Source organism: Leuresthes tenuis, unplaced genomic scaffold, assembly GCF_036924035.1.
Source record: "Leuresthes tenuis unplaced genomic scaffold, fLeuTen1.0.hap1 SCAF_6, whole genome shotgun sequence".
NCBI classification, from domain to species: domain Eukaryota; kingdom Metazoa; phylum Chordata; class Actinopteri; order Atheriniformes; family Atherinopsidae; genus Leuresthes; species Leuresthes tenuis.
Window position 1 is genome coordinate 12,843,846 of NW_027325360.1, and position 21,796 is coordinate 12,865,641.

Below are 21,796 nucleotides of genomic sequence, written 5' to 3' on the forward strand. Positions count from 1 at the left end.
CTCTGGCCTAATCTCCCTGATTTGGAAGATCTATTTGTGGATTTATGACTTTGGTCGGATTGCTGTTTTTGTTTTTCTCCCCCCGAACCAGATCAGTTGAAGTATTATAAAGCACAACAATTTCATGGCAAAGAAAAAGGAGGTGCTCCTATTTCTGTCAGCTGAAGATTTAATCATAAAAATATAGAGTACAGTAAATCGGATGAAGCTCTCACCCAAGTGCAGCATTTTTACATACAGGTGCTAGGATTACAATTTGATGCAATTTAAAAGCATGAATCCACTTGTGAGTTCCAGAAATTTTCATTCAAGTGGCCTTCAAACAGAAGACAGGACAAGATGCATTTGGTTTGTGACAGTGTCACAGAATTTATTACTGTAGTATCAAACAATCAACCCCATTTCATCTGCAGCTGACCCACCAGGTTTACACCTCAGTATCAGGAAACCAGTGAAGGGCATCCTTTTTCCAAGCAAAACCCAGTCTAATAATATAATGAGATGCTCCTATGAACAGCCAATTACAGTAAACAGGATTCATGAATGGGGTACACTGAAACATTCAGAAACATTTGATGCGTCTAGAGAGAAGTTCTGCCTCTTCTCACAGGGGTAATAACTCTTCTGCCACAGTTGAAATCTGTTCAATAGATCTCACTAAACTTAACCGCAGTGAAGCCCACAATCAGAAGAGTTTTACAGCAGGGTTGTAAAATTTTATTTGGAGAAATCTGTACATGGAGGTTTTGGCCTTCAGTGTGTTCACATATATATAAGCATTATGGGGACACAGACAGGTGGCTCACTGAATGTCAGGACAAGTGCAATCCTTTACTCAAAACTGGACAGGAAGTTCAGTACAATCTGCTTCAATTTAGCATCTGATGCCTCTGAGATCTTGCCGTCAGCCCTAAAACAAAACAGAGCAAGTCAAGTCAGGTCAAATTGTTCAATCAACTACTTAAAAACAAACAAAAAAAACATTTGACCAATAAATGTCTCCTCACCTGATTGCTGCAAGCAGCTCCTGGTGCTGGCTGAGGATGTGCTGCAGGAAAGCCTTCTCAAACTTTGTGATCTTGCTGGGCTCCATCTTGTCCAGGTGACCTCTGACACCAGCGTAGATGACTGTCACCTGCTCCTCAATAGCCATGGGAGCTGGGAAAGAGCATGAATTGAAGACTTTAGTATACAAAATACCAGTTTGGAACATACACAGTTAAAAAACAACAACACTTAAGTGTTGATACTCACAGTATTGTCCCTGCTTCAGCAGTTCAGTAAGTCTGACACCCCTGTTAAGAAGCTGCTGGGTGGCAGCGTCCAGGTCAGAACCGAACTGAGCGAAGGCAGCCACCTCACGGTACTGAGCCAGCTCCAGCTTCATGGTACCGGCCACCTATGGAGTAATGGGAAAGAGAAACTTTATTATTAGATAAACGAAGCTCCTATTGAACAGAGTTCAGTATTTGAACTTGATAGATCATATTTCAAAGTCAAGAATTAACCTGCTTCATGGCTCTGGTCTGGGCAGCAGAGCCCACTCTGGACACAGACAGACCCACATTGATAGCTGGGCGGATACCCTTGTAGAACAGCTCAGTCTCCAAGAAGATCTGCAGCCGACAGGATGAAACAACCAATGAGAACTATGTCATACAGAATATTTTGGTAATCAGCCAGATCTCTTTAAGCAGCTGGTGAGGACAGACCTGTCCGTCTGTGATGGAGATGACGTTGGTGGGGATGTAGGCAGACACATCGCCGGCCTGAGTCTCAATGACAGGAAGGGCAGTGAGGGAGCCACCTCCAAAGTTGTCGTTCATCTTGGCGGCTCTCTCCAGCAGACGGGAGTGCAGGTAGAACACATCACCTGGGTAAGCCTCACGACCAGGAGGACGACGCAGCAGCAGGGACATCTGGCGGTAGGCAACAGCCTGAAAGGAGACAATAGAACATGCGAGTTTAAGAATAATGCTACAGCTTGAGACTTGACAATCAAAATTTTGAGGCAATTTTTAATTCAAAAGGTCATCTAAAGACCCCCCCACCTGCTTGGACAGATCATCATAGATGATCAGTGCGTGCTTGCCGTTGTCTCTGAAGTACTCTCCCATGGAGCAGCCAGAGTAGGGAGCCAGGTACTGCAGAGGAGCAGCATCGGAAGCGGTGGCAGAGACCACAATGGTGTATTGCATGGCATTAGCATCAGTCAGCCTCTTCACCAGCTGAGCCACAGTGGACCTCTTCTGACCAATGGCGACGTAGATGCAGTACAGCTTCTTCTTCTCATCAGTTCCATCATTGAAGCGCTTCTGGTTGATGATTGTGTCGATGGCAATGGCAGTTTTGCTACAGTGATATATAAGAATATTTAAGTAAGCTTTCGAATGTACCCAGAAGCTACGGTTTGCATCAAACCATTAAAAACTATTTACCCAGTCTGCCTGTCACCAATGATCAGCTCACGCTGGCCTCGGCCGATGGGCACCAGACTGTCCACAGCCTTGATTCCAGTCTGCATGGGCTCCCTCACAGAAATACGTGGGATGATGCCAGGGGCCTTCAGACCCACACGCCTACGGATCTTGGAGCCCAGAGGACCCTGAAATAGAAAAGATGCACTTTTAAAGATGGATGGTCATAACAAGATGTATCAAGGTCAAATATAAATTCATTATAAGATTTCATTCAAAAATATCAATTAATTTACAAATTACTGGAGACAGGGCATATTCTTATTTAGGAGAGTGTTAGCTTGAATTTAAACCACCATCTTTAAGACCATTTACAGCCACTCTGGTCTCTGGGTGCATAAATCTAACACCCTTGGAATGAGAATAGAAGTGGATGGCACGCTTCCTCTCCTGACAATGGTTTTATGTTTTGATTGTGCCGCTTTTCATAGCTCAGTCAGTTCTTACTTTACAAACAGCAAGAGTTGGGGAAAGAAAAAAAAAAAAGTTTAAATGACCTTTCCGTCGATGGCATTTCCCAGAGCGTCCACCACACGGCCAAGCAGCTCCTCACCCACAGGCACATCCACAATGGCCCCAGTCCTCTTTACGATGTCACCCTCCTTGATCAGCTTGTCATTACCGAACACCACAACACCAACGTTGTCTGGCTCCAAGTTCAGAGACATACCCTGGTGGACAACAATGTCAAATTATTAGCAAATAATTTCACAATTATTTACTTTAATGCAGGGAAAATACACATGAGGACAACCTCAAACTGGCATGAAAGCAACTTCAATTTTAACTATTCATTTGACTTACTTTGAGACCAGAGGAGAATTCCACCATCTCTTCAGCCTGGACATTCCTCAGCCCGTACACTCTGGCAATACCATCACCAATGGACAGCACACGTCCCGTCTCCTCCAGGTCAGCAGAGGTGTCAGCTCCCATGATCTTCTCCTCCAGGATGGAAGACACCTCAGCTGTGCCTGTGAAAGAGGATGTGCAAAACAGTTAATTCAAAATCATTTGAAAATTACATTGCAAACTCTGTCCATGATTAAAATAAGAGCAATCAAGCTTAAAGAAACAAACAAAAAACACCTCATATTTTGTTTTAGATCATAACTGCTACAGCGAAACGCGTCTTCCTGGATTAAATTACATTAAATATACAACCCTGAAATGATTAAGTGACAGAAGCCTCAAGCAATAGCCTAGGATAAACATTAAATTAAAATACTTCTGTGTTGCTGTATTATCTAGAAGCCTACGTTTTAAGACACACTAAGCACTTCCGTGGTTAACCTTGAGAACACATTTTCATGAACGATCAATCAAGTTTGAGACGAGAGCTGCCCCACATTATGAAGGACAAAGTTTCTGTCATGTTGTGTTTGGCTGTCTCACCAGTCTTCTGCAGCCATGGTCTGTGTGTGTGGAGGTGGTTGACCCCAACGCAGGCGGCTGGGACCGTCTTGGCAACCTGCATTCAATGTCAGGAAGTTGTAATCAAATGCCGACAATAAACTTAAGTAAATAAATATTGAAACTGAGATTCAAAACGCGCACTTAAAGCGCTGAGCCTGTGCAAAGCTGTACAGCTGAGAGGACATGCGCTGTCAAGCTTTCTGACCTTCAAGCGTGGCTGAATGAGCCGTTAGCTCATGACTAGCATTAGCTTGCGTGCTAACTTTAGCCGCTGCAGGACTAAGACCGTGGCAACACAAGGACAACTTCAACAAACAACTTTGAATCGATAACTTCAAGATTAATAAGTAGAATTATTACTGCGAAAACCATATTAGCATTTACAGCTGCGTTCATAAGCCGGTGACACGTTAGCTAGCGGCCCGTGGCGTTACCATTACCCTTCACACCCGTAGGGTTCACAATACGATAATGTCAAGTAAACTAGCTGCAAAACCCGTACAAGCTTTGATAGATTTAATACTTACAAATCCAGCCCTTCTAGGCAGGCTTCTGGCCAAAGCTGCTGCAACTCTAACAGATAACATTTTCTCGGGTTGCTAATGACCTGTCCTCCACCAAGCGGATCCGACCTGCCTGTGAGTGAATGTAATGGCTGAATTGACTCTTCTTCTATTTAAAGGACACTGAAGTCAAATTTCCTGCTTTACTACTCCACTGTGCCCCCTACTGTTAGGAAGATGACACCGGCGCATAGCCCCCTCCCACCCTTCCCAAAAACTTTAGTACCATTCAACAATATCTCTATGTATTATATATTACATCTATACGTGTGGATGTAAAACAGTGCAGATTAAAAATACTTTTTGATACTATTCAGGCCAATGAAATACCTTAATCAAAAGAAAATGAATAACCTACATAAAAACAGAAGTCAGAGTACGGATGTTTTACTGGAGAGCATCATACTGTGCAACCAAGGGGAAATAAGTATTCAATGGCTAATTTGACTTTATTGAGTAACATTTTGTTAAAGTTCCAGGTAAATTAAGTAGTTATATAGGTAATCATGTTCTAATTTGCATCCATATTCAGAACAGAAGTTTGAAAGTCAAACAAAGCCAGGTTATTTCCCATAATAAATTCTAAAGTTTCATCAGAGAAAATGTTGAGTTTTCTGTTTTATCTCTTTATCAATCAGAATATCATATAAATTGGTCTTAATTACTGGAACATTTCATAGTGAAGGCTAAAAACCCTTCATGTTACAAGTAGCTCACGTCTCACAGGACACAATCAATAAAACCGTTACAGAATGAGTCGTTAAAAAAAGGGCAGATAACTTTTAGCATCCACTGAAGACAGCCAGAGGACAGACTTGTCCATCTGTGATTTATCAGTCGTCATTAGCTTTTACCTACAGAACTGTAAGAAAATTTTCAGACTTAATGTTTTTGGACAATGAACAGATTGATTCAATATTGACCAATGACATCTAAAATACACTAGCACTATATCCACCTTGCTTCATGGACTGTATATGGACAAAGCCACAGGGCCTTTTTTGAATATTCTTAAAAACTCTGACTAGAATGAAGATATTCAAAAACTCTGGTTACATAGATGTCACAAGGACAGGTTAGCAGGTGTTTTGACTTCTTCGTTACATGTGCATGACCCAATCTCCTCATTGTGGAGATAGCAATATAATGCCAGTGCTAACAGGGAATTTTACACATCAACACAACTATATTGAGGAACAGAGGCATCGGATTGTCTTATGGAAGTCACTGCAACATAATCAAACATAGAACCAGCAAAATTGTCGCTTGTTTTGGATGAGAACAGATGAGAACAGAGAAAAAAGTGTTTTTTGCTGCAGATTAATGAGAGAGACCTGCTTCACCTGTTTGTCAAGATTGGTGTATAGAAGGCCTACTGGTCATCATCAAAAATGTGTGCTACGTAAGGAGTAACTAAATGTATTGATCACACCACTGGGTCATAGTGTTCAGCAGAGGATAACCACCTGCTCCCTCTCTCTAAACTCTTTCAGAAGCCTCTTCTGTTCTCATTCCTTGCATGTGATCACAATTTTTGAGTAGAGAACATTTTTAAAGATGGCGAGCCGGAACTATTTTTAGGTTGTGGGCTGTGGTCGGAGAGTGAACGGAGAGGCAGTCCCCGTGCTGCATTCGGTGCAACGTAGAAATGAAAAGCTGAAAATTAAAACTTGAATCTTAAAAAATCTAGTCATTTTCTACATTAAAGACCAAATCTGGGAAATCACTGGACTATAGAAATAGATGAGCTAAAAATATGCTAAAGGTACTTTACTTAATGTTTTGTAAGATCAAGTTTAACAAAAAGATCTTGTGTTTACTGCTAAAGCTGTCTTTTTGGGAAGTGACGGTCAAAGGTCAGGGTTGAAAAACCTTACCCGAGTTATCAGGCTCCTTTGATCTGAAACTTTGAAGTTGAAGAGGGAAAGTTCCAGGTTCTTATTTCCAAAAACATGAGTTTCCCGTCCTGCTTACAAACAAGCATGGATGTGTGCGCACCCAGGGGACAAAACCGCAGTTGGCAGCAAGCAGTTTGAAATAAATGCACATTTTATTCCTCAATAAACAAGCATTTTCATCATTTGTACATTACTGTTGGCTCAAGATTGAAATCACACAATAAAACACAATTTCAGAGTTCATTGTTTTGATATAGACCTGTGGAAATTGTAAGCTGAATTAATTTCTGAATGTTTCCCATCTGGTTTTTCAACATGTTTCTGTTCTCCTTATTTGACAACATCAGCAACATGATAGTTTCACTGGGCTCAATATGTAATGACCTTTAAGACACGTGATAGTTCACAGTAGGTGTCATTTTTGTTAAAACCTGCCACATTTGACAAAAAAAGCCCCTACTGTCAAAGACATCTCAAACCAACTATCATTATGCATACTGTGGGGATCTTGCAACTTCTTGGCATATTTGATACAAGATTAATTAATTGTCACTTTTCAAATTATAGGGGAATTTTAAGCAGTTCACGATTATGCATTTATTGATATAAATGTCATGGTTTAAGCCATCGGTGTGATCAGTTCAAGGCACTGCTCCAGACAGAGCTAGTTGTCAGATATCTAAGTGAGTAGCTGCATGGCCTAATACACATTTTTTTTAAAAGAAAATCTGCATGGATGTGAATACATTTATCAAAATAACATGAAATAAATCACAACATATATCACAGGACATGGGATCAGAATTTTGCACTTTGACATGCAAAGCGGGCATTGCAGGGCCTGCCTCCACATCCACAGTTTTATTCTGTTCTAAGCAAAGGACAATAATTTCAATACCATGTTTGATGACTAGTAGAGTTGAGTGACTTAGAGCTTGGCTCTGCCAGACAAGTAGGGATGAGCAATACTTGGTCTCCCCATTGAGCAGACAAATCTGAGATGTGGATGTGCAGGCACTCGTTTCTCTAGTTGCATCATGGGAAATGTAGGATTTATTGTATTTAGAGCATAACCTTAACAAAGTCAACATATGTCATCCTATGCTGCTTTGATTTCGACCATGTTTTGTGTTAATATCTCTTGTAATTATCCTAATTGTATGAAAATTAAATGTTACATCAGTGAAGAAACTCTTTAAGGGTGATGTACTATAATTAACCTAAAACTACTACTTTTTTAACGCACAATATTTCACATTAACAGCCTGTTCATGTGTTAAAACCCTCTGAATAATGACAAATTGACAGGCGCGGACGGGTTAACCTTGAGATACCTCCAGTTGTTGTATGCAGAGCCGCAACATCGCCCTCTTTTGCTCTGGACAACAAATGACATGTCTGCTTTTGTCACCGACAACCAGGAGGCGAGTCAGACAGTCTCTTGGTTTGCCTGTAGTAGCCAGCCAGCCAACCAGCCAGCAACAACCAGTCGCCTGAATGTAGATCCGCATGGGCTGCTACGACTCCATCTCTTTAAATAACCCAGCGGAATCATAAAATAAGGATCCCAGGATGGTGTTAGTGCATGTCGGATATCTGGTTCTTCCCGTATTCGGCTCAGTAAGAAACAGAGGTACGGTATTAATATTCATATCAATCAAAACATGTGCCCTGTTTATCTTAATATTCACTGCAGCTGTTGGCTAGCTAGCGCGAGCTTAGCCCTCAGGTTAGCTCCTGTTAGCTAGCTTAAAATTAACGGTTATTTTACTCGAAAAACTGCCCGAGGCGATGCTTTAATTTGTCCTCTTTGCGGATTAACAACACTCGACGAATTAAAGAATTTGCCTGCTATTACTGTCCCTAATGAAAACCAAATACCGTCGCTACGGAAAAGCTAACTGGCTCGTTGGCTCAGCCTATATCCTGGAACGGAAACATTTCTCACAAAGGCTTTCACATGCTCTGAGCGTGCGCTCCCAAACGGCAGATGTCAAATAACACATTCTCGTATAAGCAATTGTGTTAGATGATCATTTTAAAAGTGCATTTCACTCAGGGGTTTTCCCCCTAATTCGGTTATATTATTTACGTTGCTGATTTGCACAGAACTATCGTGTATTTGCACTGTCAAAATACCGCAAAATAGACGTAGCCTTCTCATCCAGTCATCTTATCTGTGCCTGGATGATGTCATTTGAAGATCATCCGCTGCTGCCCGTCTCGCCGATTTTTACAACGCGATTTCATTAATTACCATCCGTGTCAGTTGGTCAGCGCACTAATCCACAATTGACCTATTGATCGGATAGCGTGTATATCCGATCTATCATTCTGTAGCTTTTTCTTTAAATGGCTGTCCAGCAGTTGTTTGTCTGAAGCTGCAGACCTAAAACACCCGAATTTGCGGTCACAGTAAAACGTACATAAAGCTACAGTGTAACATTAATTTCATAACAGTGGCATCAGTGATTTCATTGTGCTTTTATTTCTGTTCTTATTTCCCTGTTTCATAGTATGGAGGCTGGCTCTACATTCTGCATTTATCAGATCTTTGTCGTCCCCCATTGTGTAGCTAATGATCATCTGCTGCTGTGTGGTGTGGCGTGGCCTCTGCCTGTTCTCTGCATTTAGCTGTATTGTGAATCCCTTCTTCATTTCCTCTTTCCATCAGAAGACGACATTGGTATTAAAAAGCACCCCCTCCCAAGATGTATTCTGCCATAGACTTTTCATGTTAAGCAGACTAAAACTATAGCTAACACCTAGATCAGAGCACCTTTTTTGTCTTTTTTCTGTCAAATTGCTGTAGCACTGAGTAAACATTTTAGCTCCTTTTCTAGATATCAGTTGAATGTCATTGTGTACCTCCCATCCAGTCTTTATAGACAACATGCTGTAAATTCCTGTAAAGTGGATACATTTTGCATGACCTCAAAAACTGCACTGCATTGTTGAACACCAGAATTTGGCTCATCTTCCTTCTCTTCACACAAGGTGCAATGTACATTATCAAAGTAACACGTGATTGAAAAAACAAACAAACAAACATGCAAATTGAAACCACAAGCATGTCGATTTTATTCTCGTAACATTTCAGCACATGCTGTCGTGCGACCACTTGAAATGACTTGAAGTACACTGCACCTGCACACAACAACCTGCCATAACTGTCTCCATTTTGTGTAATCCTTTTGTTCCCTTTGCAAATTTCAAGCTTTGAATCACACTGAATTGTCAGGGCGGTATGCCCTTTATGGGCAAGTTAAACAGAAAAAAAAAAGATGGAAAACATGCTCACTGGTGGTTCATCACTTCCCAATTTACCCCACTAACATAAGTCCAAAATGCTATCCATTTCACAGGGATGCCTATTTTCCTGCACTGCTAAAGAAATCCTCTATTAGTAATAACGTCTTTATTGTTTGGTTGTGGTCTCTCTTTACCTTTTGTTCTGGTAATAGTACTTTCAGTGCATGGTCACGTTTATGATTCATAATTTTTGTTTATGTTTTTCTACATTGACTAGTGAAAATCCAATGTAATCTTTCTGTAGTAAAGATGTACCCTTGCTGTACTGAAATCATGTGCTGTAGCCAACACGTCTGCTCATTGGATGCCGCTTTTGTTCTTTTTAACCCTATATGGAGCATGGTGGGCCTTGCCTTCAGTCTATGTTGTTTATTTTTGTTGCATGGATTTATACTATTTTATATTACCAACAAACAAAAAAGAAAACACAAATTCCACAAATACTAATATTTTTCAATAAAGAATATAGTGTTTTTCCTAACCTTCAGTGTGCTTCTTGCTGATTTCCATTTATTGTCCTCCCTCTCCCTTGTACCTACCTGCCCCCCCCTCCCCATCCCCGACCCTCCCTGACCCTCCACTCCCCCCACCCACCTCCTCTCCCGCTATGACAAAGATAGACGATTTCCACGCTTCCTCCATGGCAGGGCCTGAATGAGTCTATCTGCTGTCGTTCATGGTGATTGTTTTCATTGAGACGCTTGAAAACGCAGTGTGCTACTTGCAGTCTACGCCTCGGCCTTTACATACGGCACAAGTTCAGCTCTTGTCTGCCGGACTGTATTGACGAACTGTCAAACTGGAAATATTTCTGGAATACCATTTTGCTCATCTTTTATGGCTGTTTTTTTAAAAAAAGAAAAAAAGTTGTACTGCGTTTTTTAAGCATACTCCAAGTAAATGCAATGTAGACTTTGCCTAAATCTTCATGATTTTAGAACAAACTTGCTACTGTTTATATCTGTCAAAGAAGAAACGCGGTGTGTTCTCCAACAAAGAACTGCACACATTTCTAAATTGTGGAACTCTGCACGTAGTGGGTCACAATACTGTTGAAGCCTGCTCCCTTGCAGGCATGTGGGGCCTCCATTTGGCAGAGATTTTGTCCAGAGTTTGTAATCGCAGCTAAATTTTTGTCAGCCACTCCACAACAACAAGCACAGTATTAAAACCATATTGCACCACAGCACAAGCTAGCCTGTCTTTTTTTTTTTTTTTTTCCAGTTGAATCTTGACAGCAGTTTGTTCACAGCAGCAGCCAAATAGCTGTGGTTGTAGAGAGTTAAAAAAAGCATTCAAGCTATTTCCTCTGAGGTCCCAAATGTTCATATTTGAGAAGAATAGCAGAGCCTTACTGGGTTTCTAAGAAAGAGAGATTGTAGATTTTAGTGAAAGACTCACAAATAATGTGAATGGCTTTGTGTTGTTTTTCTTCTTCTTTAGAAACAGGGAATGCTTCTTAAAAGATTTACTGATAGAGATTCGGATCAGACATTTTAATGTCTTACAGACTAGAAGGTAACAATGTTTTATCACTGAATGCTTTGACCAGCTGTCCAATGCTTAATTTACAAGAACTGAGCTGCATTTGAAGGTCTTGCCCAAACATTAGTAGAGCTCATCTGTTTCTCTGTCTGAATCAGAAGACCGGGAGTCGATCCAGGTGCTGGAAGTACATTTAAAGAAACCAAAACTCGCGTTTTATGTGCAGCACCCAAAATGGTTGTCATTTTCATGGTACTTCTGGTAACCATCATTTTCCCACCCCCACAGAAGTATTTTTCACCCTAGGTAAGAGGAAGGGCTTCATTAACATGCTAAATTCACACACAGTGACACCACATTTCACCCACAATTAATTCCAGCTAATTTCTGCCCTTAGACTCCTGACAACTTCTCCTTATCCTCCGCAGGATCCCATTTCAACCGGCAACAGCAACAACAGCAGCAGCAGCAGCACAGCCATGCTACCTCTTGCCGGCACTTCCAGTTAGGTCCTCAGGCCCCACTGCCCATGGACTTCCCCATGCCCCATCCAGGGCAGCCACAGTCAGGCATTAACCCCCACCTGGCCCCTCCTGGCCACCAGCATGGCCCTCCACTCCACACGCCCCTCAACCCACTACCCACTCCCCAGTTCCAGGATATCCCCGCCCCTCCCTTCCTACCTCAGGCATTACACCAGCAATATCTCCTCCAGCAGCAGATCCTGGAGGCCCAGCACCGACACATCCTGCCGCCCTCCAGGTATCCCCACCGGTCTAATTACAGGAGTTTAGTGGTGATATCAGATTTACACCACATGACTTAGAAGCTCTTTATTTCCAGGATGTTTTCCAAACACTTACTTATTTGTCTTAGTAGACGCACCCCGGAGAGAGTTCCTCACCAGCCTCACAGGCTGCGGCCCGGCTACGAGTTTGCTCCCCCCCTTCATGTCCCTCCTCAGACTGTGGTGCAGCAGCCTCGCTATCTGGCTGAGGGCACAGACTGGTAAGCAGAACATCAAGTTCCTTTTTCTTCGTTTGAAGGGTATATTGTCATGATGTAAGTTGAGAGGAATTTATTCTGAAAGCTGGCTGATTGAATCACACAAAGTGCTATAGTTAGTCAGTCTCAAAAGAATTTCAGGTTCAGTCAGATTTAAGACCAGAGCAGATAAGTTAAGAGTTCCAGCATGAAAGATTTAGCGCTGTATAAAATGCAAATTGTCTAAACTGAATAATCTCTACCTCAGTTCCCCCTTTCCAAGCTTGTAGGAGAACAACAGTGGCTGTGAAAAGGTTACTGCAGTAACATGGCAGAGGAATCCTGCCTTTGAAAGTGATAGAATCACCGGGATTCTTTTTTAATGCTGTTCTGCATCAGTAAAAAGATAGTTGGGCATACTATATAATGTTACTGTTAACAGATCGACCTATTTGCTACGCACAGGAACTTAAAAACTGAGCGGACAAAGAATCTAAAACAAATTCATCAATGTTTCATGTCTTTTACTAATAGGATTTGAATTGAAAAGAAAGTAAGAGGACTGGATATGAAAGCTAAATGAAGATTAGACCAAAACTGAACCAAAGAAGGATCCAGTCTGGATTCAAGTACTGCGGTTATAGTTCACAAGTGGTTCCCAACCACAGCCTTGTCAGATAGTTTATTTTTAGCAACATATTAATCTCAACATGCTATCTATTAACTTCAGCCATTCATTTAGTTTTTCCATCTTTGGCTATCCCAACTGTTGATTTTGCATTTATCCATGCATTTAAAATATTTTAACTTCTTATCTATTACTCGCTGCTTTTTCAGACTTCTCAGCTTATTGCTGACTACGGTTAATTAACTCAAAATTTGTCATTCGGGTGATGCAACCAACTTGGGATAAAAATTGTTAGACAGGTTAATAATCTTTCTGTGTACCTCCAAGAATCTGCTAAAGTGCACAAATCCACTGTAATGACAACACAGTGTTCCAGAAACCTGTAAAATGCAGACTTGTGTGCTTGTTAGCTGATTTAGCGTTTTGGTTTCTGTCCAGGGATCTAAGTGTAGATGCTGGGCTGCCCCCTCACCAGTATCACATCCACCCGCTGCCGCAGCACTATCAGCACTACTTGACCTCCCCTAGGATGCACCACTTCCCCAGAAACAATGCCTCAACACAAGTGGTGAGTCCCCTCTGCCTCTGTATAATCAATCATGTTCGTCTTAATGAACTCCTAGAGATTCACCATTTGCTTTGTGGGATTCATCTTCCCTGTAACAGGGGATGACCCGTGAGCCCGTTGTCCCGTCTGCTTTCTGCTGCAGAGCTGACGCCAGCTTCTTTTATCTGTCATCTCTTAGGTTGTCCACGAGATCAGAAACTACCCATATCCCCAGTTGCACTTGTTGGCTCTGCAGAGTCTCAACCCCTCCCGCCACGCATCTGCCGTTAGAGAAAGCTATGAGGTCTGCGTGGCTGCTTCCTCCCTCTCCTCAACAGACACACCAATCTACACTAATTTATCATTGTTTTCTCTGTGACCAATGCTCTGGACAGGCTTGAGTGTGTAACTGATTTTCTTATTTCCAATTTCTCTGGGTTCCAGATGCTTCAAACGATCCAGCTGCCTTTAATCTAGTGATATTTGTTTCCATTTGAACAAGATGCAATAGTTCCCTGAGAGGCTCTTTAAAGCATTAGTTTAGTTACAGTTTAATTATCCCACACTTTTGTGTCGTTGGATTGTGTATATAATTTTGTTTCTGTTTGTGAGAAATATGCACAAAGACATTTTCTATAAATAATTAAAAGTTTCTCCTGTTTCCACAGGAGCTTCTGCAGCTGGAGGACAGACTGGGCAGTGTAAACCGTGGAGCCGTTCAAACCACCATCGAGAGATTCACTTTTCCCCACAAGTACAAAAAGGTAGGGCTGAAGGTTCTTTAGCTGCCAGCTGGTTGACAGGTCTTTTTTTGAAGTGCTCTAGTACAAAGCACTGGGCAAGAAATAAGTTGGGTGAGATGTGAGAGAAGCGAAAAAGAGAAGGGCAGCAGGATTAAAGAGTAAAGACGGAAAGAAGGTCACAGCAGTTCAAAGGTCAAGCTAATTTCTGTTAGCAGCATAATGAGACGAAGATGCAGCGTCCACAGTTCTAGGCGAGGGATGACTCATCCTGCCTGCCGCAGATATGAGCATGGGATGAATTTAAAGGAACGTCTTAAATGAATATGACCCACATTCTCTGGCAACAGTGTCAAAACGTTCGGTGCATGTTTCTTTGAGAAGTATGATCGGGTGACTTTTTATTTGTTTTTTTGTGTATATCAAGTCTGGACTGACTCAGAAACCCCTGTGGCATAAACACAGCATCCTTTGAAACCTAAAGTCTGTTATCTGCTGTGTGGTTATCTCTTCAGAGAATACCCCAGGACCTAAAGATGTGCCTGGATGACGAGGAGCTGGACACCGATGAAAAGTGCACCATTTGTCTATCGATGCTGGAAGACGGAGAGGATGTCAGGTGCCTCCATTTGCTCTTCACGTTTTGCTTGATCAAAGAGGGAAAATGCCGGTTATGGAGACGTGATTGTAGGCTGCAAATGCATTATTCAGGGATGAAGGGTTTTGGTGTCTTCTCGAGATATGCACCAGCGACACATGAATGCGTTGCCATCTAATTTGGCGCAGAGGTGTAACACTTCTCCAGATATTTATGTGACACCACCATCAAGTGACATCATTATACCTGCTCTACACCAGCATGTTTAAAAGCTCAGGGAGCAGAGAGGTTTTACTTCACGTTTACTTCTCTTTTTTCCCTAAATAATATCTATATATATATATTTTTTATCAATCCTTAAACAATGCATTGGAGGATGATGCAGTGCTGTGACCACAATGTACAGAAATGTCCGCAGAAAAACAAGTTTACATTTCCTGAGATGATTTTATGTGCATTGCTTTAGTTTCAAAGGGATAAACAGTCACAGAGTCTGAATTGGTTCTGCCAGCCATGTTCAAAGCATCAGGTTTGAAATTTCCTGCAGCACCTTTTCCTGAGAATACTGCCTGAGGGCAACATTTCACAAAATCTCACGTTTGTCCAATGTTGTGCTCTATTTGTGTGGTAAAGTGACAGAGAGTAGTTTCACGCTCTGGAAGAAGAAAAAGCAGTCATGTATAAACAGTAGATGAAAACTCAGACTTTTGTTGGGTCAAGGTGTCTCTGGTTGTGTTTAAAAGACAAAGGTTCAACAGTGAAATAATGATAGTGTTGGGTTATCTGCAAAACGACTGTACACAGAAAGTCTCAGTTTAATTATATTGCTTGTGCACCACAATATGGTGGGAATTCATCATTCATGATGTTGTCGGCACTGTTTAATGAGGTTATTCTTAAAAAAGACAGCTGTGAGAAGAGCATGCCTTTGTTTCTTTTCACACTAAAACACAAAGCTGATGATAAGATAAAAGTGTGCAGCGTTGGCTACCTTTAATGCACAGGCACCACTCATAAATCCTTCACATGAGGCACAAATGTGCGGTTTTAACATCAGTCACAGCTTCTCCGTGGGTGAAATCAAATCACTTGTGAAGTGGAATTTGATCTCGAGGTCACTTGGGATGCATTCAGGCATCAACTGTGAAACACAGCCTGACAACTGGATCTATTCCAGAAAAAGTCTATATTGAGCATGACAGGACCCATGAATCACATGCACGTTTAATCTCAGTTGACTTGGTGTAACCAAGTGGAGCCACAAATGCTGTTTCATTCAGCTGTTTTAAACTCTTATGGCTCAGTACACAAATGAAATGTATGTCGGCCTTTTTCTGGGACAAAACGTTAAAAGCACTGGACATATTACTATCACCGGTGCCCGCGTTCTCAGTCTGCCATTCTTTTCAAGCCGGGAGACGAGAAACTAAAAACAGTACTCGGCTGAATTAAAAGTACATTCAGTAAATTGTGAAAAATTCCCATTAAAGGGTCAAATTTGACATGCTCAGATTGATAGTGTTGGTCAAAGCCTTTGAAGAACTTTAGTTTAATTATAAGTATAAGAGTTCTGCATTAATAGGTGCAGGATAAAGTGCTTTTTGGAAGCAATTGGAATAGACCTTTAACCAAACGGAGCAATAAAACGTGAGGCGTAGTGCTTCGTGTCATGCTGCGGCAACACACTGAAGGTGGAAACGTGTTTAGACAGGGGGGGTCCCAGCTGCCTTCTTCTAGAGCAAATAAAACGTAAGCTCAGAATTGTCTCCTTCCCGGTTTGTATAGAAGGAGCAAAAAAAAAAGAAGAAAATTTCCCTTTTTAGGAACCCTTAATTATGGAAATAAATTAGTCAGTTTTGCACATCGTTTGAGTTTAAGCGAGACATGTTGTTGTAGTTCGGTTGCTGCTTGAAATGGACCTGATGCAAACAAGTAGGCAATGAAAAAAACGGGACTCCTCTACAGTCGGACAGATTGTGTCGTAATCTTGTGCAAAATCTTGGTTTCGGTCTGAAGATGACGTCTCTCCAAATTCAGGGGTTTAGTATGAATAAATCACCTAAAACTGCGCTGCCACACAGATAAAGATAGAAAAAAAATTTGGTTGGAACTTTCTCTAGTGAACTTTAGGATGTGAAAGAAATATATAGAGATATATATCTTTGTTTTAAAATCCTAAAGCACGTCTCTTGTCTCTTCAGGAGATTACCCTGCATGCACCTCTTTCACCAGGCGTGTGTGGACCAGTGGCTGGCCACCAGCAGGAAATGCCCCATCTGCAGAGTGGACATTGAGACCCAGCTCACCCCTGACAGTTGATAGCTTCTGCCGACTCCTGCAGCTTTGGATCTGGTCTTGTTCATTTCTGTCGCCTCCCTTCGGGGAAGCTCTGCCAAACACCCCTCTTTCCCTCTGCATCACTCAAAGAGCCTGCCTTCTGAGACAGCTGTGACAGAGGGATCAACAAAGCACACTCATCTACAACACAACAAGGAACGGGGGGCTGACGCACAGATAGGGGGCTGGACTGAAGGTCAGTTGAATAGACTTTGCTGGATGTAAAAGATAATAGCGGACATGTATGGACAGATGTGCTGAGGTTCCACGCAATTCTGTCAGATTCTGTACCCTTTGGTACATTTCTCCATACAGCCACCAAGAGCAAGGACACTCTGACTACCAACCTCCCCAGCTCAGTGTGGTGTATTAAGGCCATTTCTCTGCCGCTAAATCACCACCCTTTTCCCCAGGTCTGTGAAAAATCCTTTAAGCTACACTCTGCCCAAACCCTCAGCACATCTGTACAGAACATTATCAAATGAATAGCATGAGGTTGTGTGGTGTGAACTCTCGTAGCTGAACGCTTGTGGTGTAATGGAGTATAGTACTGAATAAGTATTTACAGAGTAACAGTGTTGTGTAGCAAGCAAAAAGCCTTTTGAGAAATATGTTTGTGAAAAATAAACCTACAGAGACGGTGAATCCAGCTCTAGATTATTCAGTGTGTTAAACCATAAGCAACAAGAGAAAGAGCTAGTCGTGTAAAAAGGCCAAAAATCCTTCTTTCTTGTCTAACACGGTTTTGGATTTACAGTTAGTAGACGCCATCAAAGGTGATGCTAAACCCGCTAACTGCAGGCATGGCTTCCAGTGATGTGTGTAGTGTCGTAGTCGGGCCTCTATAACCTAGAGCAGAGGCCCCAGATGTGCATGCTGTATGGCAGGCTTGGGCTGTGTCGTTGATATTGTGGAGCAGTAGAAACAGGGACTGTGTCTGTGCATGTGAAACGTATATTATGACTCTGATGATCCCGCTCATTCATGGAAGAGGACAAGAATGCTCCTAATAGCTCACACCCCTTCCCACTCATCCCGAGTCGACCAAAGTTGCTCTCAGACGCTGATCTCACGCCAGTGTAGCATCTCTTTCCTGATAGCTTTGGTTAGGATTCAAAGAGCTGTGAGTGGATCTGTGTCTAACGGCAACTCCTCTCTGTGGCCTCGCTCATGGCATGTTCATGAGAGGCTGGCATGGGCTTGAGGATGCAGTGCCTGAGTCTTGCCATCAGAATTACATTTGTATTACCTATTACCAGAACCTTATTGCCTATCGAACAAGCACATGTGATTTCTATATACAGTGAATCGCCTCTGTTGTGTATCAGCTCCTTTCATTTCAATCTAAGTTGCTCCCGCTGTTTGATAAAAAAGACTGCGTCTGGTGTTACAGGGAAAATACAAATGAGTTTGCCTGTGATATGAGCTAGAATGTGTCCGATTGTCCCCACCCCTCTATCCATGGTACTAGTGTATGGTATTGCTAGAACAACTGTGATATGTTCAGTGATAGAAGCTGTGTCTCTTTATCATGCATGAACCATGTTGGCGTACTTCACGTGAAGGAGGGTGAAAGGGAGAAAAAGCCATCCATTTGAAAAATACCAAACAACTGTTTTTAGCATTAATTTGATTGTCTTTTTTTTGCCATTTCTTTCCTTCTTTTTTTTTAATTAACTGTATGTTCAATCTTTTTGCTCACCTGCCAATTTGGACATGGTACTGCTATGTCGAGTCCTTGTCCATTTTAACCATAGTGAAGAAGAAGCTGCAATGCTGCAAAAACATATTTATTGTTGTTATAATGTAGCTTGTGTTTTGTAAATGCACTATATTATGGAGTTGCCTGTTTTTTTTTTTGTTTTTTTTTTTTTTTTTTTGGTTTGGTGGTGTGGGTACTTCTTGTCCTAGATTTTGTGTTCTTATTCAGTTGTATTTTCATGCTTCCTTGTGTATTATTGGAGGGTAACTTGACTGTTTGTGTTGCTTTTTTTTTTTCCTTTGTTTTTTTTTTCTTTTCATATAAAACCTCCATCCAAAAAACTACACATGGATGAAAATGGAGGTTTGCTAGTTCACATAGAATGCTGTGATTAAAGATGCCTTAAGTATTTAACAATCATTATTTATTACTAACTGTAGCTAGCTAGCTATTGTGGTGGAATATTTAATGTCTCTATCTCATAACTTTGCAATTTAATCAATATATTTATTTAAAATAACACAAAATATAAAAAAAATACCTCATTATGCATTGGTCGGTGGGGATGCTTTTGCATGCCGTCAGTGTTTTCTTTTTCAAAGGAGAAAAATAGAAAGAGACGAGAACCTTGTTGAAAAAGTGACCGGGTGCGTTTCCCAACACATTTTCTAGCCAGCATGGTGCTGTTGATCTAGATTACATTCCATTCATGTCATCTTCTGGTTTATTTTTGAACATTTGACATCATCTGGAGCAGATGTTGGGTTAATACCCTGCTTGTCTTATCTTGCTTTTCTCACATGATATCGCTTTACTTGTTGTTGTCAGCACATTCGATTGAACTTTTCACACGTTTCATTTTATTGTGAAAAAATTCATGCTATACACTACACCAGGATCTCAGTTTGGTGTATATTGTTTTAGAACTCACATAACAAGCTGTATTATTTGTTCTTACATGTTGCTGGCAGTTGCTTTGTGTGGGATTTCGGGACGTATCTAACATGCTAACTTGAGCCATTGATCTTTCGAGCAAACTTCTGGTGTACTGTGGTTTTACAATATAGATGTTTCACACCTGGTTATGATAAGCTAACTCTGTTTCGGTGTGCATTTCTTATTAATACTCTATTAACCCTGCAAATTATTCTAATATGTTTTGGATTGGAATGGCGCTGACTGGTCTTACTATTATTATTTCATTTTGTGCTCTCACTGGCCTTATCCCACGCCCTCCACAGTGTACCCCATAACTCCAGAGTGAACTGGACAGTAGCCATAGTATTAACTCAAGCTGATGAACCGGAATGAACAGTAGAACTTAAAGCACAAGCTTTTTAATGCATGTCCTTCTCAGGTTTTCCTATGTGTATGTGGGAGTAGCTCTGTAGATGTGTTTAATATGATGCTGTACCTTCTTGAATATTTCAAATGTTTCTTTGCTGCTGAAAAAATGTTGATTATTAACCTGCCAGTGAAAAAGGGAAGTGGCCATCTTTGTACAACACACTGCTGTTTTGCTGTAACCGCGCAATGTTTTATGATCTTGAGTATTTTATAGAAAAGTAGAAGTATGTATCAATAATATGAAAGCAATAGCTAAATCATAATGAAGAATAACATGATCAGTGAATATTGTGGAAAATCTTTAGATTCACTCTGGGTGGATTTTGTACTGTATTTATTACTAATGATGATGCAAAAAGTTGCATAGCTTAACCCAAACTGTTCTGTCTCTTTTTTATTTATTGTCTTGTATATGATCTTTTTGTATGTGTTTTTCAAATAAACTGCCTAAAATGCTGAGAGCTAATCTAAGCTGTGGGTTCATTTGGCACGCCGTCATTGAAGAGGTAAATAAAACAACTCGGCTGGAGTAGCACGGAAAAGGTTTGTCAACAATTTAAGACATGCACGTTCACCAAAATGAGCTGTTCGGCACTGATTGTATTAATCAGTAAATATGTAGGCTAAAATTTGAGGAAATACCCCTTATCTGCTTGAAATACTTACTCTGCTCAGTTCATTTGTTGCCTAGCCATCAAAAGTTGTTGCAGCTGTTATCAGAGTTGTAAACACACGTGGCAGACAACAAGCATTTCAGATATGAACCTGTTTTTGTTTTAAGCTCGTGATGGCACTGATGAAGGCTGCAATTAGGAACCCGTTTGTAGAACAATAAAGTTTCTCTGTGCACCAAGATGTTTTTTTTGTTTGTTTTGGCATCCTCGGTCAAAATGACTTAAAAATCTAATCAAATGGATCTTTAATGATCATTCATTCTTCTCCCTCAAACATTCATTCTCTTGGTTGTAATTGATGTTTTGCTGTTTGGGTTTCCACTTTAAAACATGGACGTAATTAATCATTCATCACAGTTCCTTTTTCACTGATACAGTGAGCCAACCAACCAGTTCTGTCTTAACTATTAACACATTATACTGCGGATCAGTCAGGACGACGTGGCATCAGAAAGTAAGACACTGGGTACCCTAACCCTAATCCTGACAGCACGATTTAAGGCCAATCCTTGTCTTTTACCAACCGTTACCAAGTTTTGTATCTAGGAGGCTGTTTGGAGGGTTTCTGGGGCAGCCGTTCTGATGTCATCAGGAAGAGTCGAACCAAAAAGTGAGGCTAAAAGTACAGTGAGAAGTGCCAGGATTCCTATTCAGCACGGTAACCTCCACAGTTACAATTCAACCTGGACATTTAATTAAATCGCCATCCTTGTCCCACTATATTTATGTGTATGGGAAGGTAACGAGTTAATAACCAAAGTATGTCCAACGCTGTCATGGGCAACGTTCAAGACATTCTGCTGCTTCCAACTTTCTCTGTGGGAGATCATTGTACATCTTAGTATAGCTGAATTCAATATATAGCTGAACAGACCTTGTCTTTAAATGTCAGTCACAATTTCTGATATATTTAACTGTCTGACCAAAGGAACATAAAAATATGCAAATCAGAGCAGCTTTACTGGGAATTCAGCTATATTTCGAATTTACTTTTTTTTTTTTTTTTGCCTCCCAAGCAATTAAATGACAAATATCTACTGATGATGTTCTGTGACATAAACTGCAGACAAAAAAATCTCATGTAGTAT

At 41.1% G+C, this 21,796-nt stretch overlaps 2 protein-coding genes across 7 annotated transcripts; one reads left to right on the plus strand and one right to left on the minus strand.

Moving 5' to 3' along the window:
• Window positions 1-344: 344 nt before the first annotated feature.
• LOC140309711 (ATP synthase subunit alpha, mitochondrial-like) lies at window positions 345-4,555 on the minus strand. The gene is made up of 11 exons (XM_072387680.1): window positions 4,421-4,555; window positions 3,873-3,948; window positions 3,282-3,451; window positions 2,975-3,148; window positions 2,439-2,605; window positions 2,052-2,352; window positions 1,713-1,937; window positions 1,509-1,616; window positions 1,255-1,399; window positions 1,008-1,158; window positions 345-910 (listed from the first exon to the last, which is right to left on the minus strand). Exons 1-11 carry the CDS (start codon window positions 4,478-4,480, stop codon window positions 832-834), a joined length of 1,656 nt encoding a protein of 551 aa, XP_072243781.1. The 5' UTR covers window positions 4,481-4,555; the 3' UTR covers window positions 345-831.
• A 3,165-nt stretch (window positions 4,556-7,720) lies between these two features.
• On the plus strand, window positions 7,721-20,493 carry ark2cb (arkadia (RNF111) C-terminal like ring finger ubiquitin ligase 2Cb). 6 transcript variants are annotated; one of them, XM_072387681.1, is made up of 9 exons: window positions 7,721-7,987; window positions 8,871-11,457; window positions 11,580-11,913; window positions 12,028-12,159; window positions 13,202-13,331; window positions 13,510-13,614; window positions 13,979-14,074; window positions 14,566-14,669; window positions 16,850-20,493. In XM_072387681.1, the coding sequence occupies exons 2-9, from the start codon at window positions 11,370-11,372 to the stop codon at window positions 16,965-16,967; spliced, it is 1,107 nt and encodes a 368-aa protein (XP_072243782.1). In that variant the 5' UTR covers window positions 7,721-7,987; window positions 8,871-11,369; the 3' UTR covers window positions 16,968-20,493. The 6 variants fall into 6 exon arrangements, with proteins under 6 accessions (XP_072243782.1, XP_072243785.1, XP_072243784.1 ...); XM_072387684.1 differs by having other exon boundaries at window positions 13,991-14,074; XM_072387683.1 differs by having other exon boundaries at window positions 12,031-12,159.
• Window positions 20,494-21,796: the final 1,303 nt, after the last annotated feature.